The 23,027-nt window shown below is 38.7% G+C and overlaps 1 protein-coding gene across 1 annotated transcript; it reads left to right on the top strand.

Annotated features, from left to right (window-relative positions):
• The first annotated feature begins 17,924 nt into the window (after positions 1-17,924).
• LOC138085638 (olfactory receptor 7A17-like) lies at positions 17,925-18,890 on the top strand. Its single transcript, XM_068980098.1, has one exon. It carries the CDS (start codon positions 17,925-17,927, stop codon positions 18,888-18,890), a length of 966 nt encoding a protein of 321 aa, XP_068836199.1.
• The last annotated feature ends 4,137 nt before the right edge of the window (positions 18,891-23,027 follow it).

The following is a 23,027-nucleotide window of genomic DNA, read 5'->3' as shown; positions in this document are numbered from 1 at the left end:
AGGAAATGAATGTTTTCTCGATCACATGACTCAAAGACTTGGAAGCAGATATTGCAATGCTTTGATCTTTGTAGAATAAAACACTTCTATTTATTTCCTCAGATTTCCCTTTTATTTTGATTCAGCTTCTCTATGCAAATTTTAGTAACTGTCTTTAAGTTTTTTCATCAGCTTGATATTCAGACAGTATAATACTGTTTCCTACTTCAAAATTATCCTAACTTTAGAGTAGAAATGTTTGGAAATCCCATTCTTCTGGTGGTTCATCACAGATGTATTAAGAATAATTGCTTCTCAAAATGGTGATATCCTAGGGGGGTGGGATGAAGGGGTGGGAAGGATACATATAGTTATGTCTGATTCCTGTTGTTGTAAGGCAGAAACCAACACAACATTGTAAAGCAATTATCCTCCTATTTAAAAAATTAATTTTAAAAACTCATATGACATCCCAAGTAATTTTCATTTGTCTTCCTGAAACAATCATGAACACTCTGCTGAATAACCAAAAAATCACAGAAGAAATCAAAAAAGAAATCAAAATATGCATAGAAAAGAATGAAAATGAAAACACAATAGCCCCAAACCTGTGGGACACTGTAAAATAGTGCTAAGGGGAAGGTTCATAGCAATACAGGCATACCTCAAGAAACAAGAAAAAAGTCAAATAAATAGCCTAACTCTACACCTAAAGCAACTAGAAAAGGAAGAAATGAAGAAACCCAGGGTTAGTAGAAGGAAAGAAATCTTAAAAATTAGGGCAGAAATAAATGCAAAAGAAACAAAAGAGACCATATCAAAAATCAACAAACCCAAAAGCTGGTTCTTTGAGAGGATAAATAAAATTAACAAACCATTAGCCAGACTCATCAAGAAACAAAGGAGGAAAAATCAAATCAATAATATTAGAAATGAAAATGGAGAGATCACAACAGACAACACAGAAATACAAAGGATCATAAGAGACTACTATCAGCAATTATATGCCAACAAAATGGACAATGTGGAAGAAATGGACAAATTCTTAGAAAAGTACAACTTTCCAAAGAATCAGGAAGAAATAGAAAATCTTAACAGACCCATCACAAGCACTGAAATTGAAGCTGTAATCAGAAATCTTCCAGCAAACAAAAGCCCAGGTCCAGACGGCTTCACAGCTGAATTCCACCAAAAATTTAGAGAAGAGCTAACACCTATCCTACTCAAACTCTTCCAGAAAATTGCAGAGGAAGTTAAACTTCCAAACTCATTCTATGAGACCACCATCACCCTAATATCAAAACCTGACAAAGATGCTACAAAAAAAGAAAACTACAGGCCAATATCACTGATGAACATAGATGCAAAAATCCTTAACAAAATTCTAGCAATCAGAATCCAACAACACATTAAAAAGATCATACACCATGACCAAGTGGGCCTTATCCCAAGGGATGCAAGAATTCTTCAATATCCACAAATTAATCAATATAATACACCACGTTAACAAATTGAAAAATAAAAGCCATATGATTATCACAATAGATGCAAAAAAAGCCTTTGACAAAATTCAATATACATTTATGATTAAAAACCCTCCAGAAAGCAGGAATAGAAGGAACATACCTACATAATAAAAGCTATATATGACAAACCCACAATAAACATTATCCTCAATGGTGAAAAATTGAAAGCATTTTCCCTAAAGTCAGGAACAAGATAAAGGTGCCCACTCTCACCACTAATAGTCAGCATAGTTTTGGAAGTTTTGGCCACAGCAATCAGAGCAGAAAAAGAAATAAAAGGAATCCAAATTGGAAAAGAAGAAATAAAACTCTCACTGTTTGCAGATGACATGATCCTCTACATAGAAAACTCTAAAGACTCCACCACGTGTACACATGTGGCAGATTCATGTTGATGTATGGCAAACCAATACAATGTTGTAAAGTAAATAGCCCCTAATTAAAATTAAAAAAATAAAAAACAACAAACTTTACTACCAATGAAAAAAAAAGAAAAAAGATTTCACCAGAAAATTGCTAATCAATGAATATAGTAAATTTGCAGGATATAAAATCAACACACAGAAATTCTTGCAGTCCTACACACTAATAATGAGAAAGTAGAAAAAGAAATTAAGGAAACAATTCCATTCACCATTGCAATGAAAAGAATAAAATGCTTAGGAATATATCTACCTAAAGAAACAAAAGACCTATATACAGAAAACTATAAAACACTGGTGAAAGAAATCAAAGAGGACACAAATAGATGGAGAAATATACCATGTTCATGGATTGGAAGAATCAATATAGTGAAAATGAGTGTACTACCCAAAGTAATCTATAGATTCAATGCAACCCCTATCAAGCTACCAACGGTATTTTTCACAGAGCTAGAACAAATAATTTCACCATTTGCATGGGGAAAAACCCTCGAATAGCCAAAGCAATCTGAGAAAGAAGAATGGATCTGGAGGAATTGGAGGAATCAACCTGCCTGACTTCAGGCTCTACTACAAAGCCACAGTCATCAAGACAGTATGGTACTGACAAAAAGACAGAAATATAGATCAATGGAACAAAATAGAAAGCCCAGAGATAAATCCACGCACCTATGGACACCTTATCTTTGACAAAGGAGGCAAGAATATGCAATCGAGAAAAGACAATCTCTTTAACAAGTGGTGCTGGGAAATCTGGTCAACCACTTGTAAAAGAATGAAACTAGAAAACTTTCTAACACATTACACAAAAATAAACTCAAAGTGGATTAAAGATCTAAACTTAAGACCAGAAACTATTAAACTCCTAGAGGAAAACATAGGCAAAGCACTTTCCTATGTAAACCACATCAGGATCCTCTATGACACACCTCCCAGAATATTAGAAATAAAAGCAAAAATAAATAAATGGGACCTAATTAAAATTAAAAGCTTCGGTACGAGGAGGGAGGTGGGAGGGGGGTTCAGGATGGGGAAACGTGTACACCCATGGCAGATTCATGTTGATGTATGGCAAAACAAATACCTCCAATTAAAATAAACAAATTTAAATTAAAAAAATAAAAAAAATCCTAGTGTAAAATCAAAAGCTTCTTCAAACAAAGGAAACTATAAGCAAGGTCAAAAGACAGCCTTCAGAACGGGAGAAAATAATAGCAAATGAAGCAACTGACAGAGAATTAATCACAAAAATATACAAGCAACTTTTTCAGCTCAATTCCAGGAAAATACACGACATAATCAAAAATTAGGCCAAAGAACTAAGCAGACATTTCTGAAAAGAAGACATACAGATGGCTAACAAACACATGAAAGATGTTCAACATCACATTATCAAAGAAATGCAAATCAAAACCACAATGAGGTATCCTTTCTTGCCAGTCAGAATGGCTGCTATCCAAAAGTCTACAAGCAATAAATGCTGGAGAGGGTGTGGAGAAAAGGGAACCCTCTTACACTGTTGGTGGGAATGCAAATTAGTACAGCCACTATGGAGAACTTATCATATCGTTATGTGTTACACTGTTGGTGGGAATGCAAACTAGTACAGCCACTATGAAGATTCCTTAAAAAACTGGAAATAGAACTGCCATAATACCCAGCAATCCTACTGCTGGGCATACACACTGAGGAAACCAGAACTGAAATAGACACGTGTACCCCACTGTTCATCGCAGTACTGTTTATAATAGCCAAGACATGGAAGCAACCTAGAATTCCATCAGCAGACGAATTGATAAGAAAGCTGCGGTACATATACACAAGAGTATTACTCAGCCATTAAAAAGAATACATTTGAATCAGTTCTAATGAGGTGGATGAAACTGGAGCCTATTATTCAGAGTGAAGTAAGCCAGAAAGAAAAACACCAATACAGTAGCCTAACGCATATATATGGAAATTAGAAAGATGGTAACATTAACCCTATATGTGAGACAGCAAAAGAGACACAGATGTATAGAACAGTCTTCAGGACTCTGTGGGAGAGGGCAAGGGTGGAATGATTTGGGAGAATGGTATTGAAACATGTATATTATCATATGTGAAATGAATCACCAGTCCAGGTTCGATGCATGATACAGGGTGCTTAGGGCTGGTGCACTGGATGACTGTGCAGGATGAGATGGGGAAGGAGGTGGGAGGGGGGTTCAGAATGGGGAACACATGTACTGCCTTGGCGGATTCATGTCAATGTATGCCAAAACCAATACAATATTGTAAAGTAAAAAAATAAAATAAAAAATAAAATAAAATAAAAAAAAATATATAGTTGACAACCAAGATAAATCATATTATTTTAAATAAAGTTGGTTGAATTATTGGGTATAAAGAGATGACTATAAAATTATATGAGAACTTTTGACTATGCAAAGGGTCTATGCCCCTAACACTTGTGTTACTCAAGGTCTAAGATTCTATGTTAAAATATATGTATGGATCATCATGATCAAAAAAGGACACACTGGAGAGCCTTAATATCTGTTTGGTCACATGACACAGGGTCACAATTTGAGCAAACAAACTTGTCTTCCAATATCCTACCCACCTGAAATGAAATCTAAATGGAGTCACTTTTTAAAAAAATACAATTATCTGACATAAAATTTAAAAGCAGTGTAACTTGTATTTAAATATTGTATAAATGTCTAGAATGATAAGAATTAGTTTATTAATATTGTTCTCAGTTCTGTTCACTTTTATGTCATGTCATTGGACATTGCTACATTAGAACTCATCCTAATTATAAATGTTTTAATATAACCCCTTAACTATCAAATGAAGCTGTGTAGAGTGGAGTTGTTCTGATCTCTGCTGTGCTCCTCATGAGTCTATATTCATCTGTCTTTCTCTATGTTGTAATTCTAAAGGTTTTTGCATAGTGTACTTCTTTCTTCACTGGTAAATGATAGTTTTCTCCATTATGAGTGCCTGTTATGTTAGAGTTTATGGAAAAATGAGTTTATCATTAGTATGTCAGCATCATGATAACATAAGGTACTCCCTTTGTCTCTCCTTTTCATTCTACTATTAGTAAAACATCTATACTTCAAGAAAGTTTCCTCTGCTCAAGACACCAGACCTCCAGAGATTCACATATATGTAGCACATGAAGGGGAAGTAGAACCACAGCAACGGTAGAATCAGCGTCCCTGGTCCAGTGCTATGGTTGAGGCAGCTGAGCCCATGGACCCAGAGCACCAGTGAGATGGAACACTTGACCCTGGACTTCCAGATGCAGCATCATCTACAAGCACAGGAAGATGGTGGTGGGGACCTCGAACCGGGTGACCCTGGCTGATGAAAAGTACCCACTGTCCTGATTCCCACAGCAGAGATGCCAACCACAGGAAAGACAGTGACAGCAACAAGGCATCAGTGGACCTGGAGGCATCAGTGACCCTTGGAGGCACCAGCAGTGACTACAAGGCACCAGGCAAAACATCTGGTAGGAACACTGAAGGGCAGACACTGCAGTTTCTCAATTATAGGCAGTTGTAGGTCATATAGAAGAAACTAAAACCTTGTTCAATAGAGCTTAACTGAAAAACAAAGAAGGGTTTCTAGTTAATCTGAATTCTTCACTTCAGTTCAGTTCAGTCACTCAGTCATGTCCGACTCTTTGCAACCCCATGAATTGCAGCACGCCAGGCCTCCCTGTCCATCACCAACTCCTGGAGTTCACTCAGACTCACGTCCATCGAGTCAGTGATGCCATCCAGCCATCTCATCCTGGGTCGTCCCCTTCTCCTCCTGCCCCCAATCCCTCCCAGCATCAGTCTTTTCCAATGAATCAACTCTTCGCATGAGGTGGCCAAAGTACTGGAGTTTCAGCTTCAGCATTATTCCCTCCAAAGAAATCCCAGGGCTGATCTCCTTCAGAATGGACTGGTTGGATCTCCTTGCAGTCCAAGGGACTCTCAACAGTCTTCTCTAACACCACAGCTAAAAAGCATCAATTCTTTGGCACTCAGCTTTCTTCACAGTCCAACTCTCACATCCATATATGACCACAGGAAAAACCATAGCCTTGACTATATGGACCTTTGTTGTCAAAGTCATGTCTGTGCTTTTGAATATGCTATCTAGGTTGGTCATAACTTTTCTTCCAAGGAGTAAGCGTCTTTTAATTTCATGGTTGCAGTCACCACCTGCAGTAATTTTGGAGCCCCCTAAAATAAAGTCTGACACTGTTTCCACTGTTTCCCTATCTATTTCCCATGAAGTGATGGGACCAGATGCCATGATCTTCGTTTTCTGAATGTTGAGCTTTAAGCCAACTTTTTCACTCTCCTCTTTCACTTTCATCAAGAGGCTTTTTAGCTCCTCTTCACTTTCTGCCATAAGGGTGGTGTCATCTGCATATCTGAGGTTATTGATATTTCTCCCAGAAACCTTGATTCCAGCCCAGCATTTCTCATGATGCACTCTGCATAGAAGTTAAATAAGCAGGGTGACAACATACAGCCTTGATGTACTCCTTTTCCTATTTGGAACCAGTCTGTTGTTCCATGTCCAGTTCTAACTGTTGCTTGCTGGGCTGCATATAGGTTTCTGAATTCTTAGAATCAAAATAAACAAAGTTTTCCCCATATAAAGCAGGTGTTTGCTATTTCAAATGCACTGGCAGATGAGAAATCTAGTGAGCACCATGAAAAACCAGAGAAACATGGACTCACAAAAGGGAAACAAGAATTTTCCATGAACTAATATTAACATCATGGAAAATTGTGATTAAATAGAAAATTCAAAGCAACATCTGGAAGAAACTCAACAAGTTATAGTAAAACTGATAAAGGCACTTTAATAAGCTCAGGGATAAAAATAATAATGAACATAACAGAAACATCCAAAAAGATGAAAACTCAGACATGACCAAGCAGAAATTCTGGAGCTGAACAACTCAATAAATGAGATAAAATGTGCCTTAGAAAACACTGGAAGTAAAGGATGCATTATGGATGTGAGGAACAGTGAGCTGAAAGGTAGAGTGATTTAGGAGAAGTGAAGACAGAACTAAGATTTTTAATGAGGATATTCTGTGAGAAACATCTGACTCCATCAGAAGAGGTAAGAAAAATAATGTGTTCTCCAGTAGCTCAGATGGTAAAGCCTCTGCCTACAATGTGGGATACCTGGGTTCGATCCCTGGGTCGGGAAGATCCCCTGGAGAAGGAAATGGCAACCCACTCCAGTATTCTTGTCTAGAAAATCTCATGGACGGAGTTGCCTGATAGGTTACAGTCCACAGGGTCACAAAGATTCGGACATGACTTAGCGACTTCACTTTAACTTTATCCCAGAAGAAAAAGAATAAAAAGGGAGAGAAAGGAACAGAGATTATTTATAGAGATAATAGAATTTTCCAAGCTTGGGGAAGGAACTATATGTACAAGTCCACAAAGCTATCATAATAGGACACCTAAATGTCTCAGTGCAAAAGACCTACTCCAAGACAGACATATTAAAGCTGTTGAAAGTCAATGACAAAGAAAGAATATTAAATATAACCTAAAAAGGTACCTTTACGAGGGTATCAGCAGACTTCTGGGAGAAACTCCACAGGACGAGAGAGAATGAAATGACTTTCTCAAAATATTGAAAGATAATAAACGTCAGCCAAGAATACTCTATTCAGCAAGGTTAAACTTCAGATGTGTGTGTGTGTGTGTGTGTGTGTGTGATTAGCTGTTGGCTTACTCTTTACAACCCCATGGTCTGGACTGTAGCCCACCAGACTCCTCTGCCCTTGGGATGTTCCAGGCAAGAATACTGGAGTGGGTTGCCATTTCCTCCTCCAGGGTATCTTCCGGACCCAGGGATAGAACCCTTGTCTCCTGAATCTTCTGTATTGCAAGCGGATTCTTTACCCCTGAGCTTTTGGGGAAGCCTCTATCTTTCAGATAGGAAAGCGAAATAAAGGCTTCTGCAGACGAACTAAAACTGGGAACTTAGCATCACTAGAATGCTTTATAAGAAATGTTGATTCCTCCAGTTCCATTCTTCTTTATCAAGATTGCTTTGGCTATACGAGGTAATCAACCTGCCTGACTTCAGGCTCTACTACAAAGCCACAGTCATCAAGACAGTATGGTACTGGCACAAAGACAGAAATATAGATCAATGGAACAAAATAGAAAGCCCAGAGATAAATCCACACACCTATGGACACCTTATCTTTGACAAAGGAGGCAAGAATATACAATGGAGTAAAGACAATCTGTTTAACAAGTGGTGCTGGGAAAACTGGTCGACCACTTGTAAAAGAATGAAACTAAAAAATTTCTAACACCATACACAAAAATAAACTCAAAATGGATTAAATATCTAAACGTAAGACCAGAAACTATAAAACTCCTCGAGGAGAACATAGGCAAAACACTCTCTGACATAAATCACAGCAGGATCCTCTATGACCCACCTCCCAGAATATTGGAAATAAAAGCAAAAATAAACAAATGGGACCTAATTAAACTTAAAAGCTTCTGCATAACAGAGGAAACTATAAGCAAGGTGAAAAGACAGCCTTCGGAATGGGAGAAAATAATAGCAAATGAAGCAACTGACAAACATCTAATCTCAAAAATATACAAGCAACTCCTGCAGCTCAGTTCCAGGAAAAAAAAAAAAAAAAAGATCCAACCAAAAAATGGGCCAAAGAACTAAATAGACATTTCTCCAGAGAAGACATATGGATGGCTTACAAACACATGAAAAGATGCTCAACATCACTCATTATCAGAGAAATGCAAATCAAGACCACAATGAGGTAACTCTTCACACCAGTCAGAATGGATGCGATCCAAAAGTCTACAAGCAATAAATGCTGGAGAGGGTGTGGAGAAAAGGGAACCCTCTTACACTGTTAGTGGGAATGCAAACTAGTACAGCCACTATGGAGAAGAGTGTGGAGATTCCTTAAAAAACTGGAAATAGAACTGCCTTATGACCCAGCAATCCCACTGCTGGGCATACACACTGAGTAAACCAGAACTGAAAGAGACACGTGTACCCCAATGTTCATCACAGCACTGTTTATAATAGCCAGGACATGGAAGCAACCTAGATGTCCATTAGCAGATGAATGGAGAAGAAAGCTGTGGTACATATACACAATGGAGTATTACTCAGCCATCAGAAAGAATACATTTGAATCAGGTCGAATGAGGTGGATGAAACTGGAGCCTATTATACAGAGTGAAGTAAGCCAGAAAGAAAAACACCAATACAGTATACTAACACATATATATGGAATTGAGAAAGATGGTAACAATAACCCTGTATGTGAGGCAGCAAAAGAGACACAGATGTACAGAACAGACATTTTGACTCTGTGGGAGAGGGCGAGGGCTGGATGATTTGGGAGAATGGCATTGAAACATGTATAATATCTTACAAGAAATGAATTGCCAGTCTAGTTTTGATGCAGGATACTGGATGCTTGGGCCTGGTGCACTGGGATAACCCAGAGGGATGGTATGGGGAGGGAGGTGGGAAGGGGGTTCAGGAGTGGGAACTTATGTACATCTGTGGCAGATTCATGTTGATGTATGGCAAAACCAATACAGTATTGTAAAGTAAAAAATAAATAAACTAATTTTTAAAAAAAGAAAAAAAAAAGAAATGTTGAAATGTTCTCTTTTACCTTGAATGACACAAAACTATGCCTAAGGTGACAGAATCAGAAAAATTTCAACTCTATATCAAAATGAGTTGTTTAAAATTACCATGTAAATTTTAGAGGGAAAAATCATTAAAATAACTATAACTTCTTCAGTTTGGTAATTGAGTCACAATGTGGAAAGGAATGTTTTCCAGTACCACTTGGTACAAAAGAATGAAATGGATCTGCACTACTATGCTAGTATACAAAAATAAACTCAATACAGATTAAAAACTTAGATTTGAGACCTTAAACATTGAAAATCATAGAACAAAACATGGGCTGTACCTCTTTGACATTAAAATTATAAATACATTTGCGGATGCATCTCTTCAGTCAATGAAAAGGTAAAAGCAAGCAAAGGGAATTACATCAGACTAAAAAGCTTTGAAAAAGTGAAGGACACCACCAACAAAATTAAAAGGCAACCTTCTCATGGGGAAATGTATTTGCAAATTATATTCCCAAAGAAGAATTTTTTTTTATCAAAAAATACAAAGAATTCAATCAACTCAATACAAAAAAGCAACCATATTAAAACAATTAGCAGGGGATCCTCAATGGACTGTTTTCCAAGGAAGGCATCAGATTTGTCAACGGGCAAGTGAAAAGAGGCCCAAAATCATTAATCACCAAAGGAATGGACACCAAAGCCACTATTTAAACAAGAGATACACTTCCCATGGTTAGAATGTTGTGCTGTGCTTAGTTGCTCATTCGTGTCCAATTTTTTGCAACCCTTGGGGAGTGTGTAGCTCACCAGGCTTCTCTTTCCATGGGATTTTCTGGGCAAGAATACTGGAAATTGCCATTTCTTCCTTCAGGGACGGATAGAATGGCTACTATCAAAGAGAAAAAAAATAAACACGTGTTGGTGAGGACCACATTGGACCAGGAAAGGATACCCAAGTTTCACAATTTTTTTCTCAAACCCGTGTATCTCCTCTCTGTATCTCTTATAAATACATTTGTCATTGGATTTTGGGTCCACCTGTATAATCTAAGTTGATCTCACTAAAAGTCCTCAATTATATCTGTAAGAGGTTTTTTTTTTTTTTTTTTTTTTCCCACCAAATAAGGTCACATTCACAGGTATGAGGGGTTAGGATGTAGACATATCTTGGTGAGGGCCCACCATTCAATCCACTATGCTGTGTTCAGTAAAAACTTTTTACTGAAACAGGCTGTGACTACAATTTGTTCTGTGATAAAGTGAAGAGGAACTAAAAAGCCTCTTGATGAAAGTGAAAGAGGAGAGTGAAAAAGTTGGCTTAAAGCTCAACATGCAGAAAACGAAGATCATGGCATCCGGTCTCATCACTTCATGGGAAATAGAGGGGTAAACAGTGGAAACAGTGTCAGACTTTATTTTTTGGGGCTCCAAAATCACTGCAGATGGTGACTGCAACCATGAAATTAAAAGACGCTTACTCCTTGGAAGGAAAGTTATGACCAACCTAGATAGCATATTCAAAAGCACAGACATTACTCTGCCGACTAAGGTCCGTCTAGTCAAGGTTATGGTTTTTCCTGTGGTCATGTATGGATGTGAGAGTTGGACTGTGAAGAAGGCTGAGTGCCGAAGAATTGATGCTTTTGAACTGTGGTGTTGGAGAAGACTCTTGAGAGTTCCTTGGACTGCAAGGAGATCCAACCAGTCCATTCTGAAGGAGATCAGCCCTGGGATTTCTTTGGAAGAAATGATGCTAAAGCTGAAACTCCAGTACTTTGGCCACCTCATGCGAAGAGTTGACTCATTGGAAAAGACTCTGATGCTGGGAGGGATTGGGGCTAGGAGGAGAAGGGGACAACAGAGGATGAGATAGCTGGATGGCATCACCGACTCGATGGACGTGAATCTGAGTGAACTCTGGGAGTTGGTGATGGAGAGGGAGGCCTGGTGTGCTGCGACTCATGGGGTCGCAAAGGGTCGGACACGACTGAGCGACTGAACTGAACTGAACTGAACAGTGTTCTGAATCCTGATTTCGAGTGGAAATCCAGACAAAGGGAGTAAGTAAACCAGAGACAAAACTTCAAAATAGAAAGAATATCAAAATATAGCTCCTATACTGTTAATGGGTTTCACTTGTGTGTGTGTGTGTGTGTGCCCAGTTGTGTTCAGCTGTTTGTGACCTCATGAACTGTAGCCCAGCAGTCTCCTCTGTCCATGGAATTTTCCAGGAAAGAATATTAGAATGGGTTGTGTTGACTAAAAAATACAGTCACAACCTGAAAGTAGAGAGTTACTTTATTTGTGGGACTGTCCCCAGCCTTGGAGACAGCATCTCAGTAGCTCTGAGAAAACTGTTCCAAGGAGAAAGGAGGGGGAGTCAGGCTATACACCTTTGCAACAAAGGGAGCAGGCAGGCTGAACATCAAAGTCAGATATCAAATTAAGGAGTTGAGCCTTCTCTGTATGGGAAGATGTAAGCCTCTGGACTCACTGAATTCATTCCTTTCATATGCACCTTGGCTATCTTGGGCCAAATCCTGTTTCCTTGTTCTTCTTAAGGAGGAGAAACTGTGGCAAATGGCTGCTTCTTGCATTCCCCCACTGGGCGTGTGGTAGCTCCTGCTGGGTTGTAGTCTTAGGAGTCCACCCCCCGCCATTCCACATTTGGAGGCCAGAGATAGCTGATGGCTGTGACATTTCTTGTTTATTGATATGGCAGGAGATGTTTTCATTTTACAGTTGCTATTTGCTACTCCCAGGAGTCTTTCTGACTCAGTGATGGAACTCAAGTCTCTTACATCTCCTGCAAAGGCAGGTGGGTTCTTTACCACTGAGCCATCTGTTCCCAAACAGCTGCTCACTGTGTCAGTGTGTGACAGCAGGCAGGTGGCTAAGGATGAACAGAGAAATTGGGGCAGGGACAGATGGCAGGAAATCCCATGTCACATAAACAGTGAGGACCATAGGCAGACAAGGGAAATTAAGAACCTTCAGATGGACAGAAAGCCACAAGTTTTGGGTGATAACGGTTCTGTAACAACCTAGAGGGGTGGTATGGGGTGGGAGATGGGAATGAGTTTCAAGAGGAGGGGATATATATATATATATATATATATATACTTGTGGCTGATTCATGTTGATGTTTGGCAGAAAACAACAAAATTTTGTAAAGCAATTATCTTTCAATTAAAAAGCAAATGTTTGGAAAAATGATATATTCCAAACTATGGTGCTGGAGAAGATTCTTGAGAGTCCCTTAGATAGCAAGGAGATAAAACCAATCAATCCTAAAGGAAATCAACCCTGAATATACATTGGAAGGACTGATGCTGGAGCTGAAAATCCAATACTTTAGCCAGCTGATGAGAAGAACTGACTCATTGGAAAAGACCCTGATGCTGGGAAAGATTGAGGACAGGAGGAGAAGGGGGCAGCAGAGGATGAGATGGTTAGATAGCATCACTGACTTGATAGACATGAATTTGAGCAATTTCCAGTGATAATGAAGGACAGAGGATCTTGGCGGGCTGCAGTCCATGGGATCACAAAGATTTGGACACAATTTAGTGGCTGAACAACAACAATTCTGTGGGTGATTTAAATATATACCTAAATATGTCATGTAACAAATCTTTTTAAAGAGGAGTAAATAACTGCTCTAAATTATAGTTAAATCTCCTGATTTGTCAAACATCACATGAAGCCAAAGATTACATATGGTTTTGTAGCAAACAATACAACTCTTTTGTTGAAGAGGGATTACCAATATTCTGGATATATCAGGAGCTATTGATCCTTGTGCTAGGTAGTTATTCTACCTATAGGAGTCCAGAATGGTGGTGGCTAAAAGACAAGGAAGGGAAACGCCTGCGAAAAAAGAACAAAGGAACCAGAGTGAGGACCTCAGGTAGAACAAATAGTGCTCCTGGCTAGCCCAATTTACATAAGAGAGGCCTAGGTGGAGAAAAAAGACATATAAAAAGAGGAGCCAAAGGGCCTGGGGTCTCTCTCCCACATGCTGGGGAACTCTTCTCTTTGTGTCTTTGGGTCGACATTCACTCATGCCTTGAGGATGGATTTTCCTGCTATTTTCTAAATTAAATAGAGCTGTAACATGGAGCTGTAACACTGATTTGTCTAAGAGCTATAACACGGTCTGTTTGAAACCTAAGAGCTATAACATGGTCTGTCCAAGACCTGAGAGCTGTGACACGCCAAGGGCTTTAATGTCCGTCACTCCAAATCTTTGTAGTGACAAGACAGAACTGAGGAGCCTGATACTTGGAACAAGACAATAATTTAGAAGTCCATGGAAACTAGTCAAAATAGGTTCCTCCTTTTCAGACTAGAAAATGATAACTGAAGGTTAGGATAAAGTGCAAGGAAGTTAGACCTCTGGGAGCCTGGAGAATTCATAAGGAGTAATACAAACTAGACAGAGGATGAGATGGCTGGATGGCATCACTGACTCGATGGACGTGAGTCTGAGTGAACTCCAGGAGTTGGTTGATGGACAGGGAGGCCTGGCGTGCTGCGATTCATGGCATCGCAAAGAGTCGTACAGGACTGAGCGACTAATCTGAATACAAACTAGATTCAACTGATATCCAACCTTGTCTCCTGGGAACAGATTTTCAGCAGGAAAAATTTATTCTGTTTCTAGTGTCCCACAGGGAAGTGATGTGTTCTGAGATCAGAGTAACAAAGGAAACAGTGCCTAATGAGCAGACATAAGGAGCTGTAAATATCTCCTTTGTTACAGTCCCTGTAGATGTAGAACCTTGAGCTTCACAGGACATGGTTGATGCTTTTGGAGTAAAAATTCAGGCTGAGGTACCTTCCTGGCAACAGAGCTTCAGTTTTCACTATCAACCATCCAGGGAGGAATTTGCATATCCACACAGATTTTCCTCTCATAGACCCCATCTAGGTGAGTCTATAGTTTAATAGGTAGTTCAGGAAAGATTCAGAGAGAATGGAGGTGGACAACTTTTATTTTATTTTTTAATTTTTTAACTTTAAATTTATTTATTATAATTGGAGGCTAATTACTTTACAATATTGTATTGGTTTTGCCATACATCAACATGAGTCCACCATGGGTATACACATGTTCCCCACCCTGAACCCCCCTCCCACCTCCCTCCCCGTATCATCCCTCTGGGTCATCCCAGTGCACCAGCCCTAAGCATCCTGGATCCTGCATCAAACCTGGACTGGCAATTCATTTCTTATATATTTTAAATCACTTGAGAGCCTAAGTCTAGTACAGACTCGAGATATTTGCCGTGCTTGTTTGGTAGGTTGGCTAATTAATTTATAGTTCATTTTTAAATATGTTAAAAAGAGAAATGTCTGATGGACTCAGAAACATGCATCCTTGTTGATGATTAAGTGATGGAAATGGAAGTCCAGTTGGATGAGAGTGAGGAAGGAAGTGGGAGCATAAAGTGTTCCAGTAAAATTAGAGGATATTAAAGGAGTTTCCTACATAACAGGAGTAAGAAAAGTAGATTTAGAGGCATGTGCAGTGAACTAAAGACATTTTTTAAAGATGTGATGCATTAAAGCACGTTCTGCATTAGTTATAAAGGTATATTCCCATGGAGGTAGATACTATCTTGCAACAGAGACATACATTTCACAGCACATTCTCTCATGTTGGATATTCACATGAAAAAAATATGGATTTAATATGAAAACAGGTATGCTACTGAGCTTTAATTTGTAAGACTTCTTTAGGAATAAGTGGGAAAGCAATGGAGAAATTTGTGAGACAGAAGAAAAAAAATCAGTTAAATCTCATCACCAATGATAATCATTCACTTAATAACATGAAAGGACTGTGCTAAGCTTTTTACATACATTTGCCTACCGATGTAGAAGGATGGACACCACTTTTCCCACTGAGTAAGGATATTAATGTTTAGAATGGATCTATAGTTTTTCTTAAGTTTATACGGCTAACATGTGTTAGACCTGCAGTTCAGATGCTGGTTTTCTGATTCAGTTTTTTTTGTATTGAAGATCATGTAGAAAAGTCTTTCCTGGAGGAGGGAATGGCAGCCTTCTCCAGTATTCTTGTCTGGAGAATTCGATGGGCAGAGGAGCTGGGTGGGCTACAGTCCTTTTACCAATTATGTTTTAAAATTTAATTTATTGTTGAACTTTGCATATTTTCTGTTGCTAATATTTCTAACATAACAATGGTTTCTAATAATTTTTAGTCATTTTCAAACAATAATCAATTGTTGTTAGTTTTCTAGTGTAATGCTCAACCAGTAGGATGTTTCTTTTTCCTCCTTTGACTGCCATTTTAACAGAAAAAGAATAAAAGCTTTTACATTATAAAGCACCATGAAACATGTTTTGACAGCATAAAGATAACGATTTATTTTTCTTTTGATAAATTGCTGTAGGCTGCTTTACTAGGTATTCTGGGCATCAAGGAGATAAAACTGGGGTTGGAATGCTGCTGCTACTAAGGAAGCTTTGTCATCACAGTCTCTCAGGGACCAACTGAGCTGATTAGATCTTGATTTGTAGATGAAGGGGTTCAGCATGGGGGTGACTGTGGTATATATAACTGAGGTCATTAGACTTGGCCTAGAAGATGAAATGCCTGCAAAACTGAGGTATACATAATCCAAGACGTGTGCTCTAAAATAAGGCAACCAGGAAGAGATATGACCCATGGGTGATCCTTGTTTTTCTCCCCATGTCCTATTCTTCTTTGTCATATTTTGAACTGCTTTTTAGATTTATCTTTTAATACAGAGCACAAAATGCTCACATTAAAATGAAGCCCCACAGGAGGCTCACCAACAACAACTTAGGTACTGTTTCTACATTCTCTAGGGTAAAGATATTTTGATGTTGACAACTTGCTTTGTATTATTCATTTCCTAATCATTGTGGCTGGAGTTGAGAACTAGGGAGTGATGGGACTTCCCTGGTGGCTCAATGGTAAAGAATCTGCTTGCAATGCAGGAGCCTCGGGTTCAATCTCTGAATTAGGAGGATCCCTTGGAGAAGGAAATAGCAACCTACTCCAGTATTCTTGCCTTGGAAATCCCATGAACAGAGGAGCCTTGGGCTACAGTCCATAGAGTCACAAAGAGTCAGACAGGACTGAAGCAACTTAGCATGGACACACAGGGAGTAATAAGCCCAGTAAGTAATCAAGTGCTCTATTTGTGTGAGAGTGTGTTGTGGATAATGAACAGTTCTCTGGGCAATGGTACTTAAGTTTATCTACTCCAAAATGTGACCTGTAAGAGACAGACACAACAGTGTTACACAGAAGATGAAAATAAGGATCTGTTTCTATCCAAAGGAATCATTTTAAATTTTAAAACAAAAGTGTGAAAGGAAGAACATGTGCAGGAGGGACTCTTTGTGCCTTTCAGTTTTGGCAGCAGCAGGGAGGTCATCAGCATCATTTGACGTCATTTCCCTTACTCCCCTTGCTCATTCCCCTGAACACTTTGGCTTCCTTTGAGCCTTGACTATTTGAAACAAGTCCCACCCTCAGTGACTTCGCACTGACTCTTTCCCCAACAGGGCACTCTCCTCTCCCAGATAATATAATATCTTGATTTGTCTTCCATCAGATCTCTGTTCAAATTTCTCCTTGTTTGAGGTCTCCCTGAGCTCCCAGTAAATCATAACACCTCCACTCTATCTTATAAGTCAAAGTAGCTAAGTAGTGTCTGACTCTTGTGACCCCATGGTCTTGCGACCCCAGAGGACCCTCCAGGCTCCTCTGTCCATGGGATTCTCCAGGCAAGAATACTGGAGTGGGTTGCCATTTCCTTCTCCAGGGGATCTTCCTGACCCAAGAATCAAACCCATGTCTCCTGCATTGCAGGCCGAATCTTTACCAATTGAGCTACGAGGGAAGTCCCTGTCTTATACCTGCTTTGTTTTTCCATTTACTCTATTTTATAGAGTGAATATTTTCCACAGCATCTTTCACTATAAGACATGGCAACGTGTTTTTGTATTTGTTAATTTATATTTTTATTCACTATTGGACTGTAGGGAGTTTTGTTCTTAGCATCCTACACATTCAACCCAGAAGATAGTAAGTATTCAACATAAATTCCTCAAATGTGTGGAAGAATTTTGCATTTAAACAGGGTAATACATGAGCTGTTGGTCAAAAGCCTGAGTGTGAAACAGGAATTTCTAATCACAGATGTCACAGAAGATACCTTGAATACTACAGAAATATGTAATTTTCAGTTTTTCACTATGTTAAAGCCCACACGTGTGAAAATTAATCATGTTCTTTGTTTCCTAATAGTGACCACCAAAGTATGGTACCAGGCAACAAAACACAAATTTCAGAATTTATTCTTCTGGGATTTTCAGAGGAATCAGCACTGCAGTCTGTCATATTTGGTTTTTTCCTCTCCCTGTATCTGATCACTGTGTTTGGAAACCTGCTCATCATCCAGGCCGTCAACTCAAATCCCCACCTCCACACCCCCATGTACTTCTTCCTCTCCAACCTGTCCTTTGTAGACATCTGTTTCATCTCTACCACCATCCCCAAAATGCTGGTGAATATACAAACACAAAACAAAGTCATTTCCTATGAAGACTGCTTCACTCAGATATATTTTTTCCTACTATTTGTACAATTGGATGACTTTCTCCTGACCGTCATGTCCTATGACCGGTATGTTGCTATCTGTCACCCCCTGCACTACACAGTCATCATGAATGCCCGGCTGTGTGCACTGCTGATTCTGGTGTCCTGGATGATAGGTGCCCTGAATTCCTTGTTACAAACTTTGCTGGCCCTGCGCCTGTCTTTTTGTACAGTCTTGGAAATCCCCCACTTCTTCTGTGAATTCAAAGAGGTGATCCAACTTGCCTGTTCTGACACCTTTCTAAATAAAACCATGATGTACTTGGCAGTTGGGCTGCTGGGTGGTGGTCCATTCGCTGGGATATGTTACTCATACTCTAGGATAGTTTCCTCCATACATAGAATCTCATCAGCTCAAGGGAAGTATAAAGCATTTTCCACCTGTGCATCTCATCTTTCCGGTGTCTCCTTATTTTATTGTTCAGTCTTAGGAGTGTACTTTACCCCTGCTGTTACCCAGAATTCACATTCAAGTGTAACAGCCTCGGTGATGTACACTGTGGTCACACCCATGCTGAACCCCTTCATCTACAGTCTGAGGAATAAAGACATAAAGAAGGCTCTGAGAAAATTCTTTAGGATGGCAACTATATTAGAACCAATTGTCTTGAGGCAGAAGAAGTGTTGATTTTTGCAAGATGCAATGCCTTAGAGGCCAAAATTGTGATTTTCTGATCAGATTGAGAAAAGAGCACTTGCTCCTTCAATTTACTGCCTGATATGTCCATTTATTTCATTTCAACTTCTTTATACAAGTTAACTAGCTTTCTTGACTAATCTTTATGCTATTTGCTATCTTTTTTTACCTTTGTCATTTTTCTACTTCCACGAATTGATTTGCAAACTTAAGTGTAATATATGGAAATTCCCATTTACCTCATGACTCTTCATGCATTCCTTGGGAATAATTTCTTCTGAAGTGAAATGTTTTATTTTTTTATTAAAAAAATTTTTATTTCTACTTTATTTTACTTTACAATACTGTATTGGTTTTGCCATACATTGACATGATTTATATATTGAACAATTTATTTTTCAGTTTACTAAAAGAAAAATCATGAGTTGTACTATTTCTCTGGGAAAAAGTACCAACTTGGCAACCGAAGCCATTTCCACAATTTCTTTAGACAGCCAAATATGAAACAAAAGTTTATTACTTTTTTTCTTCATCATTTAGTTGTTCATCACAACCACACCCATGCTGAACCCCTTTATCTGCTTTCTGAGCAAGAAAGACATAAAGAGAACTCTGAAGAGATTCAATGGGATGGCAGTCACAAAGCAGTCAGTTGCCCTGGGGGTGATGAACTGCCCTTGATTTCACAGAAAATAGTCCTGCAACCAGAAGTTGTGATTCTTTGTCCATTGTGTAATAAAATTCACTCCTCTTTGTTTCTTGGAATTTCCATCCTATTTTAATTCAAGCTCTCTATACAAATCCAGTGACTCACTTTATTAAGCTTTCTCCTCAGTCAAAAGTTTTGTTTTCTTCTATTTCAAAATTCTCCAAACTTTGTATATGAAATTTTTGGACATGCTCATTTTTTTTTTTTAATGGAGTAACATGAGGAAGAATTTCTTCTTAAATGACATATATCATCCCAAGTAATTTTTGCCTTGTTTTCCTGAAAGAATAGTCATGAGATGAATTACTGATATAAAAAAAGTACAAGTGAAATCTAATTCAATTTATACAATTTTATAAGAGGGTTGATTGAATCATAGAGTATGGAACTGTGGATAAGGAGCATTGATTGCAATGTTATAGGGAGATTTTCAATTGCATAGGGTGTCATTGCCCCAAGCCCTGCATTACTCGAGTCAACTCTTTATATATGTATATGTATGTGTATCTCACGATCAAAGGTGACTCACTAGAGAACCTGACCGCCTATCCAGCCATGTGATTCAGGTCACAATTTATGCAACCAAACACATCTTCCAATCTGCTGCTTAACAGAGAGGAAACTGCAATGGAGTACTTTTAAACACCATTTTCTGTAATAAAATCCAAAGGCAGAAATGCTGAATGCTATCTGTAAATATCAGAATGAATGCATAGAATGAGAACATTATTATAATCACCCTCAATTCTGTACAATTTTATATTTTACTCAGTTATTGCTGAATAACCACTCACCCTAATAGTAAAAGTTTGAATGTAATGCCTTTATTATCAAGTGAGATTTAATATTGAATTGTTCTGATCTCTTCTGGGCTCCTCATGAGTCTACATCCTCATAAGTCTACTTGTAATTTTATACATTACAGCTCTACAAAAGCTCATCCAGGAGGTTGTATGCAGCCATGTGGCAATTCTTTCTTCACTAATATATGATAGTCTACTCCACTTATGTATGTATTTTAATCTTGCAACTTGTGGGAAAAATAGTTAATCATTGGTGATGTCAGCATCATGGTGGCAGAAGACGTCCCCTGTGTCTCACCTCTTCAATCTACAACTAGTAAAACATCCATAAGTAAACAAAGTTTTTCTACCCAACATGTCAGGGCACCAGAGATACATACTGTTGCACCATCTGAAGGTGAATGGATTTTTCACCTAGAGGAGATGGAACTGGAAAAACAACAGAGACAATGATCCTGGTCTCAGCCGCACAGCTGAGGCAGCAGAGCCCATTGCCCCAGAGGGCACTGGTAGCATCAGTGGAGGTGGTGCACATGACCCTGGCCTCCTGGATGCAGCAACATCAACAGCCACAGAGCGCCAGGTGGTACAGAGGGTGTAGCCCTGAATCTTGGTCACCCTGGATGCAGCAATAGAGCCACCATTTTCAGGATTCCCCCAGCAAAGATGATGGCAAAGAAGAATGTTATAGGCAGCCAGAAATAAGTAACCTACAAAGGTATCATCATTAGGCTATGAGCAAATTTCTCATCAGGTCAATGAAATATACTTATAATATTGTTATACAAAAACTGTCAACCAAAATACTCTATCCAGAAAAGTTATCCTCCAGATATGAAAGAAAGAAAGATTATCTCACAGATAAAGAAAAACTGTAGGAGTTCAACACCCAGAACTATGTTATAAGCAGTATTGAAATGCTCTCTTCTATATAAAATGAAAAACAAAAGTACCGGAAGGCTGAATAAGGTGATAGATAGAATCAAAAAATTGAAACTATATATCAGACAAGGTTGTTAACAATTACAGTACAATGCTTAAAGGAAAAAGCATTAAAATCACTGTAGCTACTATTGGTAACAATCACAAAATGAAGAAGAATATTTTTTGAACTGAACAACTTCAGGGAAAAGAATGCCACTGAATGACTCTATCACATTACAAACAAAGATAAACTCGAGCTAGGTTAAAGACTTAAATGTGAGGTCTGAAACATTAAAAATCATAGGCTAAAACATAGGCAGTAACACCTTAACTTCAGTTTTAGAAATATTTTGGGGGGAATATATTTCCCCAGGCAAGAAAAATAAAAGTAAAAATAAACAGAACTATGTCAAACAAAAAAAGCTCTGCTGTGAAGGAAATCAGCAACAAAACTAAAAGGAAACCTACTCATGGGAAAAGGTATTTGCACATTATACATCCAATAAGGGACTGTTATTCAAAAAAAAAAAATCAGCTAACTTAATTAAAAACATAAACAACCAAATTAAAGACAGGTAAAGGACCTTCAGTAGACTTTTTTTTCCCCCAAGGAATACATAAAGATGGCCAACAGGCTCGTGAAAAGAGGTTTGACATCTTCAGAGAACTGAAAATCAAAACCACAGTGAGATACATTTCTCACTGGTCAGAATGGCTATTGTTAAAGAGACAAAAATCAACAAACACTGGTAAGGACCACATGGGACCAGGAAATGATACCCAAATTCACAATTTCTTCCTCTCTAATATCAGAGGAATCAAAACTGCAGTCCCTCGTGTTTTAGAGTTTCCTGTCCATGTACCTGATCACTGTGTTTGAAAACCTGCTTACCTTGAGACTTCCCTGATGGTCCAAGTGGCTAAGACTCCACACTCCCAATGCAGGGCTCAAAATTCGATTCCTGATCGGGAAACTAGATACCACAGATCACAACTAAACATCTCACATGTTGCAGTGAAGATCTCATACACCACAACTATGACCCTGTGCAGCCAAATAAATTAAAAGACAAAAACTGCTCATCATCCTGGCCACTGTCTCTGACTCTTACTGCTGCACACCCATGTAATTATTCTTCTCCAGTTTGTTCTTTTAGATACGTTTCACCTTAACCACCATCCCAAAGACGGCAAAGTCATAACCTCTAATTATACATTCACCCACTCTTTGTAGATTTGGATAATATTTTCCTGACCACAAAGGCCTATGGACCACTTCACGGCCATCTGTCAAGCCCGGCACTGTTCTATAACCCTGAGCCTTCTGCTCTGTGGACTGCTGGTTCTGGTTTTTGATTCATGATTGTCCTGTATTCCTGGCTACAAAGATGAATAGGGACACAATTGTCCTTCTGTACAACTTTGGAAATCCTCCACTTTTCCTGTGAAATCAAGCAGGATGTCCAACTTGCCAATTGTGATACCTTTCTTAGTGACATGGTGATATATTTTGAAACTGTAATATTCCCGAGTGGTGATCTCTTGTCTGGGATCCTTTATCCATATTCTAAGAAAGTTTCCTCTATACGTGTAATGCCATCAACTGGGAGAAGTATGAGATGCTTTTCACCTGTGCCTCTCACCTCTCAGTTGTATACTTGCTTTATTGTATGAGCTTTGCTTGTATCTCAG

The sequence above is a fragment of the Capricornis sumatraensis genome, chromosome 9 (assembly GCF_032405125.1).
Source record: "Capricornis sumatraensis isolate serow.1 chromosome 9, serow.2, whole genome shotgun sequence".
Taxonomy (NCBI): Eukaryota; Metazoa; Chordata; class Mammalia; order Artiodactyla; family Bovidae; genus Capricornis; species Capricornis sumatraensis.
This window is presented reverse-complemented; position numbering and strand designations above follow the sequence as displayed.